General features: G+C 45.8%; 1 protein-coding gene across 2 annotated transcripts in view; it reads right to left on the bottom strand.

Moving 5' to 3' along the window:
* Positions 1-17,679, bottom strand: part of EVC (EvC ciliary complex subunit 1) — a 719,388-nt gene that overhangs the window by 665,477 nt on the left and 36,232 nt on the right. For both annotated transcript variants that reach the window (XM_085642437.1, XM_085642438.1), the window contains exon 3: positions 6,914-6,997. In XM_085642437.1, coding sequence (XP_085498563.1) covers positions 6,914-6,997 — 84 coding nt within the window. The remainder of the gene's footprint in view (positions 1-6,913; positions 6,998-17,679) is intronic.

The following is a 17,679-nucleotide window of genomic DNA, read 5'->3' as shown; positions in this document are numbered from 1 at the left end:
CTGCTCGTTACACCTTCAATAGGAACCTCATAAAAGCCCTTGAGGTGTCACAAGGCACTATTGCACTTTTGCAGGCCAGGTCCCCGGCGCATCTGAAGCTCTTTTTGAAACATATGATGCCGAAAATAAGCTATCAACTGGACAAAGAATATTTATCCACTTAAAGTATTATAAACAATTTGCGGAAAACATAGTATTTAAAACCCCTGAGCACTATCTACAGTTCCAGTTAGAGCACAGAGTAAGGCGCTGTATCGTTCTTCTGCAATTAGGAATTCTTCCTTGAAAAGCATATTCAGCTAGATGGATCGCCACCGAAAAGTCTCTAGGTAAATGCGACTTGTGCAATGGCAGGTCACAAGATCTCTCGCACGTATTACTAATTTGTCCTAATCCGACTTTGGTAGAGGCTCAGCGTCGATTCATAACGTCAATCCGTTTAAGATACAACGCTATTTTAGTTCAAGATCAAATCACGGTGTATAAGTCTCCCCCTAATTAATTTGTATGCTATAACTTGTTTAAGTTTTTAAACAGTTTCTTAGAACTATTTGAAGAAAGAAAAAGAGAGTTGCACAAATCTAATAGTTTTAATTAATGTATGTTGTTCTCGTGTACCATAAACTATTTTAACCTGTTTAATCTTATAAAGAGCCTTTAAAAATCGCTTTTAAAAATATAATTTAACATGCTCTATTTCTTTTGTAACTGTATTTGTTGACCTCAGTTGAGGTCTGAATCAAATATAATTATTGATTGATATTGATACAAACGTTTACACAACTATTACAGTTTCTGAAGTTCTGTCCGTGAACATTGCTGGGCAGTTAATAGACCGGAAGTGTCAAACCTGCAGCCTGGTTATTGTTCTTTATTTAGTGCTTCAACAGTGACAGTATATTTCACCACCAGTTTATTATAAATACATAATTAATGGTTTTCAGTTATATATATTGTGTTGGGATATCGAGTTGTAGAACATATACATGAGCGCTGACAGAAACTTGCTTTGTATGCTGGAGACACAACGACTGAATCTAAACTCGTATATTGTGTCAGTACCTTTTGTGCAATATTAATGAAGCAATAACCTTTCTGATATTTACATGCCATGCATTTTATTACAAGGGGGGGGGGGGGGGAACAGCCAGCAGCCTCGCTCCACCGCCTGAATCTTAGAAAAGCAAGGAATATATCCTACAGCCAGACCCTACAGGCTGCTCCCTCCATCATCAAATGAGACGGGGCTGTCATGCCTTGGCACAGAACCACCAGTCACTGATCGCTGGCACATTTTATTGCTGCTGAAAACGTTATGATGTTTTCCATGAAATCCTCACTACTGCTTTATTTTGCCATAAACTTTGAAAGTTTTAAACAATGATTAAAGGAATGATGAAGAATTTATATGTAGACAAACAACCTTAAACTTGTAACATAGGAGATACATTTAGAAGGTAGGTTCTTGAAATTTTCAAATTAAACTGGGGCGGGGGGGGCCTGGGACATTACAGCTGGGACCTTCCCCCCCTCCATGTTCTCTGCAGCGAGTGGAGGGACCCGGGTCCTCCAGGTAGGCAGAGAAGGCCCCTAAGAGGGAGCAGAGCCCTGTGCATTCACAAGAGGGACCATGCAGTAAGACTAGCATGAGCGGGTCCCAAAAATCTTCACCGGTAACTCGAGCTGAAGACTCGAGCTGAAGTGGATGCACAACCTCCTGGGGCATTGGGACTGCATGGAGATAAGGGCCACATAATGCTGACCACAGGCGAGGACATACCCAAGGGAGACAATAGACAGTGGAAGAAACCAGAAGCAGCACAGGTCCCACAGTTAAAAGGAGGCAACCAAGCAACCTTCAGTTAATCGGGTCTGCGCCAACGGGGTGCATCATATGATATGATGCGGGCAGGGGGCACGGCAAGAGACATGGGGTGAAGAGAGGCAGGAAATTCAATCAGAGGTTGCAGTGGTACATATGCCAGGATGTAGGGGGAGGTGTATGACAGACTCTGGTGATATGAGGGAATATAGTTGAGAGAGGAGAGACAGGTTTGAGGGGCGTTTAAGAAGAGGTTGAGGACCTGGCAGAAGAGGGTTCGTCGGAAGACAGTGAAAGGGGAGGGCATAGGGAAGGAGAGATTACATCACCATCGGATTGGGAGGAAGATTTGAAAAGAAGGTGGGTGGAAGAGAGAAGAGACAGGACAACTGGGAAAGGTGAAAGAGAGACACAGGAAGGGGGTGTGAACACCGAGAGTCTCCCACAGAGACATCATATTCGAGAAGAAAGGGACAAAAGGCAGGTGGGGTTTGACAGTGAAGAAAAGCAACAAGGGAATGGGTAGAAAAGGCCAAGGAAGGCTCTGCCATCGCAAGAAGAAATTGACCGCCCCGAGAGTGAGTGAGGATGAATGGTGGGAAGGGGAAGATATGTTTGCTGCCTTGTCAAAAAAGTGCAAAGCAAAGAGCACGTACTGTGGGGAGTAATGAGGGGTGAGAGAGCAGTTGAATTTTCTGAAAACTCATTTTTGAGTCTTCAGAAAATGATCTGAAGGCCAAGCGATGGGCCAATGACAGTAAGGTCGGGACAACACACAGACGTAAGCCGGATGGAGGGAAGACACAGGTTGACCAAGGGGAAAAGAAAAAGCGGGGCAGGTAAAGATGTAGGGCATGGAAATATGAGATTGGGACCATCAGCAAGATAGCAGGACCTATGGAAGGTGACAAGTAAGACAAGGAGTAGGATGATGGAGGATATAGAGTTAAGAACCTTACATATATGGTGGTACAAGGCGCGCTAGGTAGCCATTTATTGGTAAGCACAAAGAAATGATATGGCCAGGCGAGAATGTGGACATATTTAAACTCTTGCATCGGGAAACAAGGGGCGAGGAGGGGTTGAAAGTAGAAGAGAGGGCACTGTTACAACAGTGGGGGGTACCCATGAATATTGGCCCATGGACAGCTGCATATACCATTTCTGTGAATATTAGATACTAAAAGAAGATAGAAAAAAGTGTAAGGTTGTGGATAAACATGGACGTGGTACGGCCAGCTTGTGTCCGCTTTGGCAGCCTGACTTAGTTATGATATGAGAAGAGTTTCAGGCAGGGAAAAGTTTTAATCAGGTATAACAATGAGGGGGGAGTTAGAGAATGAATTGTGGTTGCAACAGATATTGCCTATGAGGCCACAACTCGCATAGCATGTGGCAAGTGGTTTCCCCTTCCTCTTCATGAATTTCCAGGACATCCCACCCTAAGGGGCTGGAGGGCAGGTGGAGTGGACCAGGGCTGATGAGAACATGTTGAACTATAACAAAAGCGCATGCTAGAGGTACCCTTGTAGCTTTAGGCATCAATACCAGAAGTGTAAATGGAAACACCTGATTGTACAATGTAACAGAGGGCAAGGTTTAGGAGAGGAAGAGGGTGCCTGTAAAAGGCCGTTTTGCCACTTAAGGGGGGTGTACTGAAAAAATGGTTATAAATGTACCCTGATCACAGAGTTGAATGGTACTGGGAGGATTGTTTTACAGAAGGTTTTCAGACTCAATACACAGGACCAAGATGCTGGAGGTGGGCGAATAACTTAAAATTGTAGCAATGGAAGGAACAAATCGTACAGGACAAACTAGACAAAGAAGTGGCAGGCGGGAGGAAGGCAGGCCTATTTGAGATTACTCCAAATGATAATTTTTATATATTGATAGAGTCATGCTTTGAAGGGCAGAAGACAGGGAGGAGGCCCTTTGATCATGCGTGTAGCTGGAACTTTGCTGTCAGCTAGCCAGGTGATGGGAGCCTTGCAGCTGTGCTTATAGTGCAGGGATTTGAGGGGGACGGACTTCCGGGGTATTTGCTTTGGATAGGAGAAATGATGGAAAGCTTCACAAAGGGGATAGTTGAGAGAAACAAAGTGTTTACGAAGGTGGAGAGGTGCTTGTGAAAGAGTTTTTTATTAAAATGTAAAACTAATTTGGTAAAGTGGTATGTGCAATATTAATGTGCAACATATTTTTTACTGACAACACGAAAATGTGCAATTTCGTAGTAACCAATTATACCCATAAATGAAAGGCCTCAAAATGTTCAAGCAAGGTTCATTTTTTAGGAGTAAAACTGAATGTGCAGAGATGTGCACAAAACGCTTGATAGTTGACCTTATTCGAACATAATTTATTTTAAAAAGCATCACACCATAGTCTTCTAGAGAAAAAGTTTATTTAACAATAACGTTTTCAAATGGGTGTTTCCTAAAGTAGGTTAACACTCTCTTTTTACCCAGACCCATTTTATACCTTTCTTTTAATGACCCTTGATGCTCCTCCATACCCACATCATTTGTCCGCATTGAAGCGGAATGCTAATGGCTTTATGCTGCTGCCTGAATGCTTATTTGCAACCCTACCTGACCTGTTGTTTATTGCAGTCGCTATTGCTGCTGCATTTGTATTTTGCTTTGTGAACCTCTCTTTATGGGAAGTTCAGCTGATTTTGACTAATTGATCTTGAGCTTTATGCTCACTCTCACTTCTAACTCAAACTCTTCATGAGTTCTTCCTAACTCCCATTTCACCTCATTCTTTAGAATGGGGATTTCTTTCCTATATTGAACGTGCTGTCTTGCTTATTGATGACTTATTCAAACCAATATTTTACTATCAATTATGTAATTTGATGGATGATTTCAACCAATGAAATAAAAAGAAAAGAAAAACTTAACTAGAATAAAACCCTTAAAACTGACCAAAACCTCTCTTTATTGACTGAACTTTAAAGTACAATTGTGATTGTTGAATTTGTGATATATTGCTCATGATTTTCTCATAAACAACAGCAAAGGTTTGTCGCAGAGAAATGAGAGGAAACCCACACGTGTAAATCTAGAGTGGGGATATACCCTCTTTTGGTGTGAGACAGAGATGTTAAACCTGTTTATTTAAAGTAGATTTCTGCTCTAGAAATTGCATGTGGGGATATGTTATGCTGTAATGCCAAGATGTATACTAAAGAGGTTTTCTTCTTGTTTGGCAGGTCGGCAACGGGTGGGACTGAGGAAGAAGGAAGTCTGGATATGCGGCCACTCAATCGCAAAATGGGCTGGAGTGCAGGCTGATCAATAATGGGAAGGTATACAATTGAGTTTGGATTTGGAAACAGTGGTGAGATGGTTTGAAATGAGGTATAAAATGGAGGCAGCTGAGGAAGACATTGCAGGAGTTAAAAGGGATAAATATGTTATCAGCCAGATGTACTACTGTTCCACCTGGGGTTAAAATGACCTGGTGCAAACTATGGGACTGGAACTGTTAAATTGATTAAAAAGGATTTTGAGATGATGAGGAAGTGGTAGCCAGAGGCAAAGACATGGTGGACTAAGCTGTTGCCAAGTAGGGTGTGGTGAGGAGCACTTTAACCGACAAACATAAACAGAGCTAGGATAGAGGTGAACAGGGAGGTCCCTGGGTTCTGCAAAGCCAAAGGGTTTGTGGTAGTCTGATGATCCAAAATAGTTTACGAAAGTTTGGAATTATTCAGGCATGATGGGGTACATTTATCACCTATGGGCAATACCATCTATTTACAGAAATTAAAGAGAGTTTTGGAGAAAGCAAGGGAAAAAGAATGAATGCTTCCAGCTGATGGAAGGGGAACAGAAGTACCACCTCGGGGGAGACGTCTTTGGTGGTCATCACATTGGTGCTCAGGAGTATCAGGGAAGAGTCCAAAGGAAGAGAAAGAGACAATGAATGAACGAAAGGATGGCAGGCCTTGTCCGGGGGCAAAGACGCCTGCAAGACTGGAAAAGAAGAGGAGGCAGAAAGAAAAGCCGGAGGGATCTCAGTGATGCGTAAGGATACAAACAGTACAGATGAGGTCGTTTGTGAGGTAAGACGCTTGCTTCCATGCACAGCCAGCTCCCAAATAAAATCAGAACTTTGACAACATAGGACCGCCTGTGTTGATTACAGTTCCAACCTTGACCCCTGGCAGAAGGGGCGATTACATCATCTCCCCCTCCTGAAGGAGATTCAGTTTGGTATGGCGGAGCCCACCGACCTGCCTAGGTACATTTACATATAGGGAGCAGGCTTGGGGGTGATGGGGGGGGGGGGCGAGGGGGGTTAGAACAAGGAAACAGTTCGTTATGGTATTTTTCGCTTGGGAGGGGGAAGTCAGAAGGGCACCCAGGACAGGATTACAGGTATCAGGGAGGAGTCCAGTGGAAGGGAAAGAGACAAGGAGCGAATGAAAGGATGGCAGGCTTGGTCCAGGGTTGGAAAGCCTCCGAGGCAAGAAAAGCAGAGGGGGAAGAGAAAAGCCTGGGGGGCCTCAGTGAGGCATAAGGACGGAAACGGTACAGAAATGGTTACACAGAAAATGTCAAAGGAGGGGGCACGAACTGTTTATGGTTAGCCAGAAAATGTTAAAAGGGGGCAGGAAGTGTTTAGGCGGGCTGGTTGGGTTAGTTGTTCTGTTTTTAATTCATTGTTAGGGCACTTTTAGTTTGCACAGCAAGAAGATGCAGGATGTTTTGTTATACATCCAGCTTGCTCCCGAATAAAAGCGCCTTTTGACAACATAAGAGCGCCTGGGCTCCTTCCTCTTCCAGTCCTGATGGTTGCTGCCCTGAAGGCACTGCTGAAAGCAAAACATTAGGAATGACACTTTTCAGAAAGGGGTGAAATCACATTGTACAAGTGCCGTTAAGAACAGGAGGGTTTGTTAGTCGTGATAAATGGCATTTCGTAGATTCTCGTTTCACCAAGTGAGAAATCAGGCACAATACTAAAGCAAAAGTATCATTTCTTTTCAAACACTGAACAAGATGCTGTTTGCGAGCCGTTTCTGTCACTTCTTCTTTAGCACAAATATCATTTTCAGAAGAGACTCCACATACTCACTCTAAATTTTTGATTTATTGGATAAATGACTTTTGCTCTGGAGGCGAAAGCTGCAATGTCACCCGCAGCAGAAAGCTCGTCGTCCTAGAGTTAAATCAGAAAATGCAATATTTGATCAGTTAGAAAATATTCTAGCACACTGGTATGCTATGACACATACATCACTGCAAATAGATTTCAATCTTTATATTTATCATTTATTTTGACAATACGTTTTGATTGAAAACCTTTTAAACACGTTGAATAGGAACAGCAGAAAGAAAAAGAGGAAACAATATGTCAGTCAGTCAGTCAAAAGCTTTTATTTCGGTAAAATACCATAAAAAGACATAAATAATTATACAATAAAATGATTAAAATGTACAATACATAGAGTGGAATCCATCAAAAACATTGTATTATAAATAAAATTACAACACAATTAAAAAACATTATTACTAGAAGCCGAATTAAACAATATCCCTGACCCAAAATAAAGTCAAATCTCAGCAATCTTTTACTGGGCGCCAAAGTCATCTGTGAGAGCAAGAATTAGCTGAGAATTTGTAATTTTTTTGACCTAGAAAACCACATGGAGAGAAGGAATCTAGACATTGCAAACACTATCACAGGAGTAGTATCGTACTTGAGGATTCTAAACACCTCCTGGTAGTCCCGAAGACCCCTGGCGTTACAGAGCTGGATAATCCACCTCCTCCTAGCCTTGCAGCTCAGACTCACAGGTATCGATACATTCAGGACACGACCTCGCAGAGTAGGACGCATTAGACCATTTATGGGTAAAAGCCCGCAATGGTAGCGAGCCATGTCTAAACTGGATGTATAATTTCTTAGCCAGTGGAGGTTGAATAACATCCAGGAAGGCTTCAAAATGGGGACTAAACTTGATGTCAAGGAAGGTGTTGGTGAGCCTACCCATGGTGGAGTGTAATAAAATTCCCTTCCGATAAAACTGCAGGGCCTCAATCAATATTTTCTTGGATAGCGAACAGCTGGTCTCTTCCGGTGCAGTCCACAGGTCCTCCATTCCTATAGAATAACAAAGATTCTTTACATATATGAGCCAGGGTATTTTCCCCAAATTCCCCCTTGACAAGAGATCACCCAGATCTTGCCTATAGCTTATAAGCTCAGGTGTTGACCAAAGCCGTCTCCAATACAGGAGAGGACGATTCAGGGCGATCTCTCCAATAGGAACTAAGCCTAGATCCCATCTCAGGGGAATTAAGGGGGTACTCATAGGTAATTTCAGGAGTCGTCTAGTGAAGGAATTTTCAGTTGAAGTCAACATAGCGGTACTATAGTATCCCCAAAGCTCCGCGCCGTACAGCGCACCGCCTCTCGCTTGGGATTTGTAAATTTCCATAGGGGGGCCAAGAGGTTTAACAGAAGTATTATTGAAAACCTTCATAATGCCCCCCACGGTTTGTGTTAGCTTCAAATTGGCCTTCGCCATGTGAGACCCCCAATTCATTTTATCATTATGAGTTACCCCCAAATAATCAAAGGTAGAAACCCTATCCAGCTCTACGCCTTCCAACTGGGGGCAAGGGCAATTAGCAGAGTTCGAGCTGAAGACCATAAATTTGGTTTTAGATATATTCAATTCTAGATCCCTTATTTTACAGAAGGAGCAGAAAGCCTCTAATGAACGCTGGATGCCCATAAATGATTTGGACAACAAAAGCGTATCATCTGCGAACATTAGGGCAGGTATTTTACGCCCCGCTAGCATTGGGGAATCCAGATTAGTTGCACACAAAAGGTGCTCAATCAGCCCATTAATAAAAAGAGAAAAAAGTGTTGGGGCCAAAACACATCCCTGCCTCACACCCTTTTGGACCGGAAATCGATCAGAGATTTCACCCGATCTCCCGTATCTCACCCTAGCATAGGTGCCTTCATGCATTTGTTTGAATAAATGGCAAAGATAAGGGGGAGCACCCATCTCCCTTAATAGGACCCATAATTTCTCCCTCTGGACCATGTCAAATGCGGACCGAAGGTCCACAAAAATCAAATAAAGATTACCAGCACCCAAAGTAACTGTCTTCCAATAGATTAACTGTAACATAAAGAGTTGATCAACGGTAGAAACCCTTGCTCGAAAGCCCGCTTGGAGAGAGGTTAAAATTTGATGGTCCTCCATCCAAGTCTGTAATCTTATTAAAAGGACTCGAGCAAACAGTTTTTGTAAAACATCGATCAAACTTATTGGGCGATAATTTGCCGGGTCCAAGGGGGAGGATTTTTTGTGAATGGGTAGGATTTCGGCTCCTAACCAAGTGTCGGGGATCTCAAGTCCCTGTAAAATAGCGTTGAAATAGACCCGAATATAAGGGGCCCAGATCTTTATTTCACTACGAAACAGATCGCCAGGGATCCTATCAAGCCCCGGGGCTTTCCCCACAGATAAGGAACTAAGAGCCAACTCAATTTCCGAGGGGGTGCAGAATATCCGGCCGGGAAGGTAAGTAGCAAACACAAAATGTCAGGGGACTGTGAATCTAGGGACTTAATTGTGCAACCTAAATGAGTTGCCACCCAAACAACTAGGCCCCCCGAGGGTCTGCCCCTTCCCCCTTGGGTCGCCGGAACAAAAAAAGACACATAGCCCACTAAATCTCCCCACTCTGGATTAGTAAGTTTAGACCCCAGACCAGCCACATTCCAAGACCCTACTAAAGATCTACGTGTTTCTAAATGGGGTGGACTAACTGCTAAAGGAACATGAGCAGTGCAGCAGTTGGGAGCAATTCTAACTGGAGAGTCGAGCTCAAGAGGCTCTTGAATGGGGCTGTGACTTTGGGGGACCGAAGGGATGGAAATAGATCCCATCTCAATTCCATCTACAACATTAGAAAGGGCCTTCTCCACACTTAGACCACCCCTAGGCAGGCCCCCGTTTATAAACAAATACCTTCCTTCCGTGTACAACAAAGGTGATGGTCAATCCACAGAACTAAGTGCTTCAAACCGATTACTAACCGGGATATTAGGGTAGAACTTATGGATGTCTTGATGAAAGTAACGTGGTTCCACAGGGTTTGAGGCATGTAAATAAGTATAAAAGTATCCCAAATGGCAGGTATCAATAGAGCCTAATTTGGACCTCCCTCCCAAGTTCAATATATGGCCCACTACTCTAGGGTCTCTAAAATTAATTTGGATGCAATCGCCATCAATGTCCTTGGGTCTAATGCCCAACCAGCAAACCCTACGAACAAAAAGAATCTCCCCACGACCAACAACATCCAGTGGTCTATTTTTAGATAGCCAATGAATGACTTTATTTTTTAACTCATGATAGGATTCTCCCTTATCATGAGTTAATGGAGGGACTCCTGTGAGCACGGCCACATAAGGTGAGGCCTCAGGGGGGAGCTGTGGGTAAAGGGAGGGATTAACTGAACCCAATATACCTGGGTTCCCACCCGAATAAGATGAAAACCTTCCCACACCCTGGTTCCGTCTAGAGCAATCCTTATTACTAGATAGTTGGTCACAGACTAGTGAATCAATAGGAGCTCTGGGGTTATTTGGGGGGATAGAAGGACCACCAGAAGGGGAGGGAGGTACAGGCAACACTGAGGGCAACTGAGCTAGAACAGGAAGAGTGGATTGGAGGGTTAGAGAGGTGGGGACCTGCAGGATGGATTTACTGGTCGTAGATTGGGTTCCACCCCCCGCCGTATTCCCGGGATCATGCAATATAGGGTTTGGCTGTTTTTCCCCGATACCTTTGGTATTGATCAAAGATATCAGTCTGTCAATCTTAGACGACAAGGTTTTTAAAAAGACATTTAGAGACTGATCAATATGTGACTGAAAATCTAATAATAGGTCAGTAACCCACACCGGGGCACTTAAGGCAGGTGGACAATGGACTACATCAGAATAAGCAAGCCTAGCTCCAGCGGGGGCAGAATTATTACCCATTTTTTTCACTACCTGTTTTTTTTTCCTTGACTTTGCCCGCTTTTTAGGCGCCGCTATTGATACCAGGGAGGATGAGAGTGGACCAACTTCCACTTGCTCAGGCTCTACTGGTATAGGCTGGGCACAAGGTAGATGAGCAAAAGAGGGCAATATAAAAGACGATGCTTCTGCATCCCCCTAATTTAAGGAATCAACCGAGCCATCATCCAAGGGGGGTGCCAAAGAAATGGCTGGAGTAATAGACAGCCGCCTTTCAGTGTTTTCAATGGCTGTGGCAACAACCCCGATTGTTTTCTGGAGCATTTTATCTATAGCTGTAAGGCTCGGAAGCGGTGGATTTGTATTGGCGAGTTGCCTAGTCATTGGGCGATCAGTAGATGGTTTACAATGTTTCCCCATAGTATAGGTAGAGTGATAATCAATAGAAAAATAAAAGGGGGAATAAACTCCGGTTAAGGAGTTAGCTAGTGACTAAACAACAGTATATAAAACATACAGCACTCTATGAAACGCTTGTGACTGAATACTGGGTACTGAATAAAAGGACAATTGCATTACTAAGCATCAAAAAGGGAGAAGCGCAGGACTAACCCAATGTCACCAATCAAGAGATGTGGCCCAGCCCGGCCTCCTTCGGCCTTTGACGGGCAAGGACGGGCCCGCCCTTGGCCCGGGTGCGTCCCGCGCTGCGGGATTGATGACGGCCTTAAATCCCCCCCGGCGCAGCCTGATGATGCGATTGACAGGCGCCCGGGGCAGGGGTTTCTGGGAAATGGTGTTTTTGTCGGCCGTTTCCCTCACGGCTATGGGAGTCAGTAGCAGCCCTCCAGGCGAGATTCGGTTCCAAAACGCCGTTCCCCTCACGGCAGGACAAGACCAACAGCCTCAGGGAAGTAGCAGCAGGTAAAGGATATGCGCGTCCCGCGCTGCGGGATTGATGACGGCCTTAAATCCCCCCCGGCGCAGCCGGATGATGCGATTGACAGGCGCCCGGGGCAGGGGTTTCTGGGAAATGGTGTTTTTGTCGGCCGTTTCCCTCACGGCTATGGGAGTCAGTAGCAGTCCTCCAGGCGAGATTCGGTTCCAAAACGCCGTTCCCCTCACGGCAGGACAAGACCAACAGCCTCAGGGAAGTAGCAGCAGGTAAAGGATATGCACGCCCCCAAACAATATGATAAAGTACATTACATACATTTCGTACACCTACTGCTCAAATTATTTAATCAATTGAATAATCTCCAATAGTTTATTGCAATTTATAGACCAGTACAACATTAATAAATGGATGTTTGCTTTTAGCGTAATGCCACATGGTGCAAATAATTGTCTTCTTGCACAGCAGAAAAAGCTCACTCTATCCATGCCTATATAGACTGAGGATTCAGTCAGAAAAAGGGAAATGCCCATTTCCACTTGGGACATTTGTACAAGGTCCGGTGATCTGATGTAATTACAGCAGTGCTTAACTTGTAAGCAGTGGCGTCACTAGTGGGGTGTGGACCGCACCAGGTGACACCATCACATGGGGTGACACCATCGGGGACTGGGGGCATGCTTTCGAAATGGAGCCACTGTCTTCCTTTAGGCCATCCACCTGACATCTCCTACAGCGCCGGGGGCCAGGCCATCTCCCGGGCCAGCACCTCTCCCTTCACCCTGGGCTCCAGCTAGGGGGGCGGAAAGTTCAGCCATGGCTACCGGATGGGCTACAGCTCGGGCAGCACCGGAGGGGGCATGACGGCCGTCAGCGTCAACCAGAGCCTGCTGGCCCCCTTGAACCTCGAGATCGACCCCCAGATCCAGCAGGTGCGGACCCAGGAGAAGGAGCAGATCAAAACCTGGCCTGAATAACAAGTTTGCGTCCTTCATCAACAAGGTGAGCCGGTGGGGCTGCGGGGGTGAGACGTGGGTATGTGAGGGTACGGGAGCACTCAGACACAGGGGCATCCGGGCACAGCCCGTGCATGGAACACAAGTGAAACTCGAAAGACAACTCCGTCAGGACATCGAGACCGGGGTTCAACTTCATTGGACTCCCCTCACAGGCAGGGCAGACCTAGACTGCCTCAGACACGTTTCCGGCTCGACCACGTATCCCAGAGTGAATGGCTTCTCTTGGGCCTGCCCACATTTGCCTTGTATGTGCTTAAAGGATGTGTGCTTTCTGGAATGTATAATAAGCTTACATTACACTTAGGCGCACACATAGCCCCGAGTGTGCAGCTGGTGTGCCAAGGTGGCAGCATCGCTTTGATGCGGGGCGACTGTGATGGGAATGGCACATCCATATATGGAGAGGGCGGATGTGCAGGCACCGGCACGCCTGTGCTTTGAAGGTGGTTGCATTTGTGCTGGCAGAGGAGGTGTGTGGTGGTGACAGCTGTCATGGTGTCGCGGTGCTGTGCTGGCACAGGCAGACACTGTCATTGGGGAAGGGTTGGCTAGGCTGGCACTTCGCCCATCCAGGTAAAGGTAGCTGTGAGTGGGCAGGTCCGCCCCGACCTGGGCTGCCGAAAACAGAGGAAAAGAGACAAGATTAGTGACAAAGTCAGTTCTGGCCTGTGGGGAATGGATGCCCTGCTGGCAGACGGAGGCGTGTTTTGGAGGAAAGGACAGTTTGGTTGGCACTGGGATGCTCTGGGGTTCTGAGGACTGTGGTGTAGGGGCATACAGACCAGTCTATGGAGTGGTTGCTGGCAGAGACACACCCAGTGGATGGGGATGGGACAGAGCAGTTGGCACAGGTACAGCTGGTCTAATGTGCGATGTCTCAGCTGGCCGAGGTGTGTGCCCGGCAGACTCTAGCCGTGGGAGGGGATGCGCTGCCACATGCAGGTAGACCCAGTCTCCGCGGAGGCACGAGCAAGGCAATGGGGCAGGTGCCTCTCTTGCACAGGTGTGTCGGATCTAAGGGGATCAGCCTGCTGTCACCAGAAGACCAGGCGTGGGGAAAGTCCTGCTGTGCTGGTTTTGGGGAGACACCCCTGCTGGGACGGCTCTATCGTCTCTAAGGGGAGGGAGCAGTGGCCTCACTAGGGGGGTCTTGACCGCACGATTGACACCATGAGTTACCGCACTGACACCATCCCTAGTGACGCCGCTGCTTGTAAGAGAATGAGTACAGGGGCCCAAAGCTCTGTTCGCTAATGATAATTCCATTAATATCATCAGTAACGCCCTTTATACTTTAGTAGCCAATTCAGATGTTTATCCCTGCACTGGTTGGTTTGAGAGTTTGAAGGAAATGTTTCCCTGCAAGAGTTCGGGTACTTAGGGATATGAAGATTTTTTTTTCACAGATCCCAAAAAAGCTTGAGACTGGATTGAGACATTTGGGCCAGCGTCCAGACACCCATCTTAGTCTGGAGCGACAGCAAGTATGCATTCGAAGAAAGACGGGTGAAGTAGAAGACCCTGTCATGTGGATGACTCCCAGAGAACTAAAACAACACCTAACCTGGAGCAGATAATACAGGAGAGACGGAGGGCACTACAGATGGCGGCAACAATGCGTGGCTCTGTGAACCAATCGGACCTTGACGAAGAGACAGCAGGGTCCTCTAGTGAAGATAGCTCCTCAACAGCATGGCCCTCTAGACAGGACCACACAAAACCTCCTGATATGACACCTCAAACAGCAGAAAAATACCTCTGAGCCTTGCTGGGACACAATACTGTTTTACTGGTCAATTACATACTGCACTTTTCCGATGGTTGTTTTCTCCAGCTACAGTCAAATCCCCTACAACAAATGCTTAGCACTACCCTCTCATAAGCCTAACTGCTCGCCCACTACTACCACAAAAAAAAGTGTTAATATTATCTACTTTAGCCTCTGTAAACCAATTGGGCAACCACTGGATTCTCTGTACAGTGTACTTCATTTTAGTGTACTATATAGAGAGCCAGCTTTCTACATTGGTGGATCGGCAATGGGGTCTACGACTTTGCGTTTGCTGATACCACTTGGTCAATAAGTGACTACACAAGTAAATCCAAAAAGTGCCTTTAGTTAAAAGTGAGTGTTTTTCGATTGTCAATTTTTTTTCCTAAATTCTTAAAATTAACTGTTAGGGCCTTGGTTAGGTCTCTGATGTTTAAAACTGTTTACAATTTAAAAACTTACTATACTTAGGACTAAGAAAACTTGTGTTTGGATTTTTTTAGCTATAAAAAAGGTCCCAACTTTAGTACGATAATGGATACTGCAGGAGCTGTGCCTAAGGAGCTGGACCTTACCCCTTATCTGCAACTTACTTTTTAGCAGTGAAACCTGGCTCAAACCCTACCACTGTAATGCTTCAGAAGCTGTTGGCAGAGTATGAGCTGGTCCATCCTACCGATGATGCCGCCAACCCTGAGAACCAGGGTGGAGTGAGTGAGGAAGAGGACCCAAATATGCCTCAACTCGAAGGAGAGGACAACATACCTCTACCTCAAAGACGACCCAATGTGCCTGGGAACCTGCCACTAGCGAGGACGACTCAAGTCTCTCAAGGTACACTGAAGAACTCTCCAAAGAGAAGGCTCCTCCTGAAAGATTGGCCTGCTGAATAGCCCTGGAGGACATGATACTGGCCATGAAAAGGGCAGATTTGGGTTTAGGACCCATTAATGGTGGCAGCAATATAATAGCTAGGGACAGAGCGGAACCCTTTGACCCTAAAATCCGCAAAGAGATTGTTCCAAAGTATACAGAAAGTGATATGTCACAAAATGGTTTACAGCGTTCCAGAGAGCCTGTAGCACAAGGAAGGTCAGCCAGAAGTAATGGAGCTCTCTCCTTTAGGAACTGTTCTCTGGTAAGTGCAGGGATAGTCTCCTGACACTGGCAGGAATAGAGGCGGAGTCCTATGACCTCATGAAGGGTACACTGATTGAGAGCTTTGGACTCACCACTGAAGAATACAGGATCAAATTCAAGGAGGCTTAGAAAAACCACAGAGTCAGTCCTGGGTTGATTTTGTACACTTTTCAGCAAGTATACTAGGTGGTTGTTTGGAAGGTAGCAATGTGCATGATGTGATGTGTTTTACGACTTAATTATGAACGAACATCTGTTCCTATAATTGTAATTGTGCTCATGAGAAGTTGCATCAGTACCCGGTGGACCTGAGGACTGTCTCTCCCCAAGGGTTGGGGAGGATGGCTGATTATTGCGTAAGAACAAGAGTATCCAAAACTAGGCATGGTGGGGGTGACCAAAAGAAAGAGGCCAAAAAGCCCCCACCATCCCAAGAGAAGAAAGTGAACCACTCTGAAGACAAATATGAAAGTAAGGAGTCCTCTGTAGGTCCCCTCACAAAACAAAAGTGGTTACCAGGGTAAGAAAGTGGGTCCCCAAGAAGACTTGGTGTTTTTTTACATATAGGCACTCAGGGCACCTAGCCAAGGACCCTTCCTGTCCTAAAAACAAACCCACAAGTCTACCCCCAGTGTAGCCTGTGAGGGTGATTTCTCAAATGAGGAAGCCCTCTTAGCCTTTAACTTGAAAATGGGCCCAAAAAGCACGTTGGAGATTCCATAGAGGAGTAGACACTTCCACCACCTACTGGTGAAGGGAATCCCAGCCACTGCCCTGAGATATACCTGTGCCAGTCATACTTTTGTGCATGAAACATTAGTACTCTCAAATCAGTATACCTCAGGGGAGACTAAAATTGTAAGGGTTATCCCAGGGAAGGTTACTGTTAGGCCTTTGGCTTGAATACCCCTATAAATAGCTGAATCCTTAGTTGGCAAAGGGTGGTAGTCATTACAACCGCCCCCCTTGACTGTCCAATTTGTTAATGACCACCCAGAGGTTGGTCTGAGCCAAATTAAGGTACTGGTCTAGTGCCAGTCCACACCAAACTATTATGGGGGGTTATCTGAACCAGTAGCTAGTGCAAGTAAGCCCCAAACGAAGAGGAACAGGAGAAAGTGTAGGAAAGGTGGGCAATATTTAGCCAAGGTTCAATGAGCCAAGGAGATTCTACACCAGTAGGGGAGAGCTCCAAAGTTGGCACTGATGCAGCCCCACCTGACCCACAAGAAGTCCTGACTAGTTAGGCAGATGTTAAGCCTGAAATGGTGGCTCCTCAACTAACAGAAGAGAGAGTGGAAGGGTGGTGTTTGCTACAAGATGTAGTAACCCCTCACTCTAAAACAGTAGACAGGAAACCTGAACCCAAAGAAGTCTGTAAGTTAGCACCTTCACCTGTCAGTAAAGAGCTAAAGGTGTGATAATAGGAACTGGCAGCTGTCAGTGGCCTCTGCTTTATGACTGCAGTGTTCTAGGCATGGTGGTCTGACCTCATGCCAAATAGCAAGATAGCCCCTCTGACCCCGTTGGTCATGGTGGGGTTGCTCAACTTGTGGGTAACCTCTTAGGGTAAGCTGGGGGTTGCCCTGGCTAAGTTAGAGTTAGCAGAGGTAGACACCTCTGATCCCAGACCAAAACAATTGGACGAGGACACTAAAGAAGTAGATGATGGACATTTTAAATTGGGTCCTAACACTGTTGAGGTAGGTCAGCTCCCCAGAGGGAATGACCTAGACAGTAGGATGTGAGGAAGAGTAGGCCCTGCATATATCCAGCCTGTTAACTTGCTCTTCCTGACCTGACAGACTAGGAAGACTCACACAGGTTTGGCTCCTTACCTGTGGGCGGGGGGCTAAGGGGGGGCTTGATCAGGAAATTGGGTATTTGCTGCAGTACCTCTCCACTTTTTGCCTGTTTTTTGATGCAACGTTGACTGAAAGTATGCTGAGTTCCTGCTAAACAGGTCCCCACCACCAGTGTTCTTTCCGTAAACTGAACGATTGTTCCATAATTGGCACCACCT

The sequence above is a fragment of the Triturus cristatus genome, chromosome 2_2 (genome assembly GCF_964204655.1).
Source record: "Triturus cristatus chromosome 2_2, aTriCri1.1, whole genome shotgun sequence".
Lineage (NCBI taxonomy): Eukaryota > Metazoa > Chordata > Amphibia > Caudata > Salamandridae > Triturus > Triturus cristatus.
This window is presented reverse-complemented; position numbering and strand designations above follow the sequence as displayed.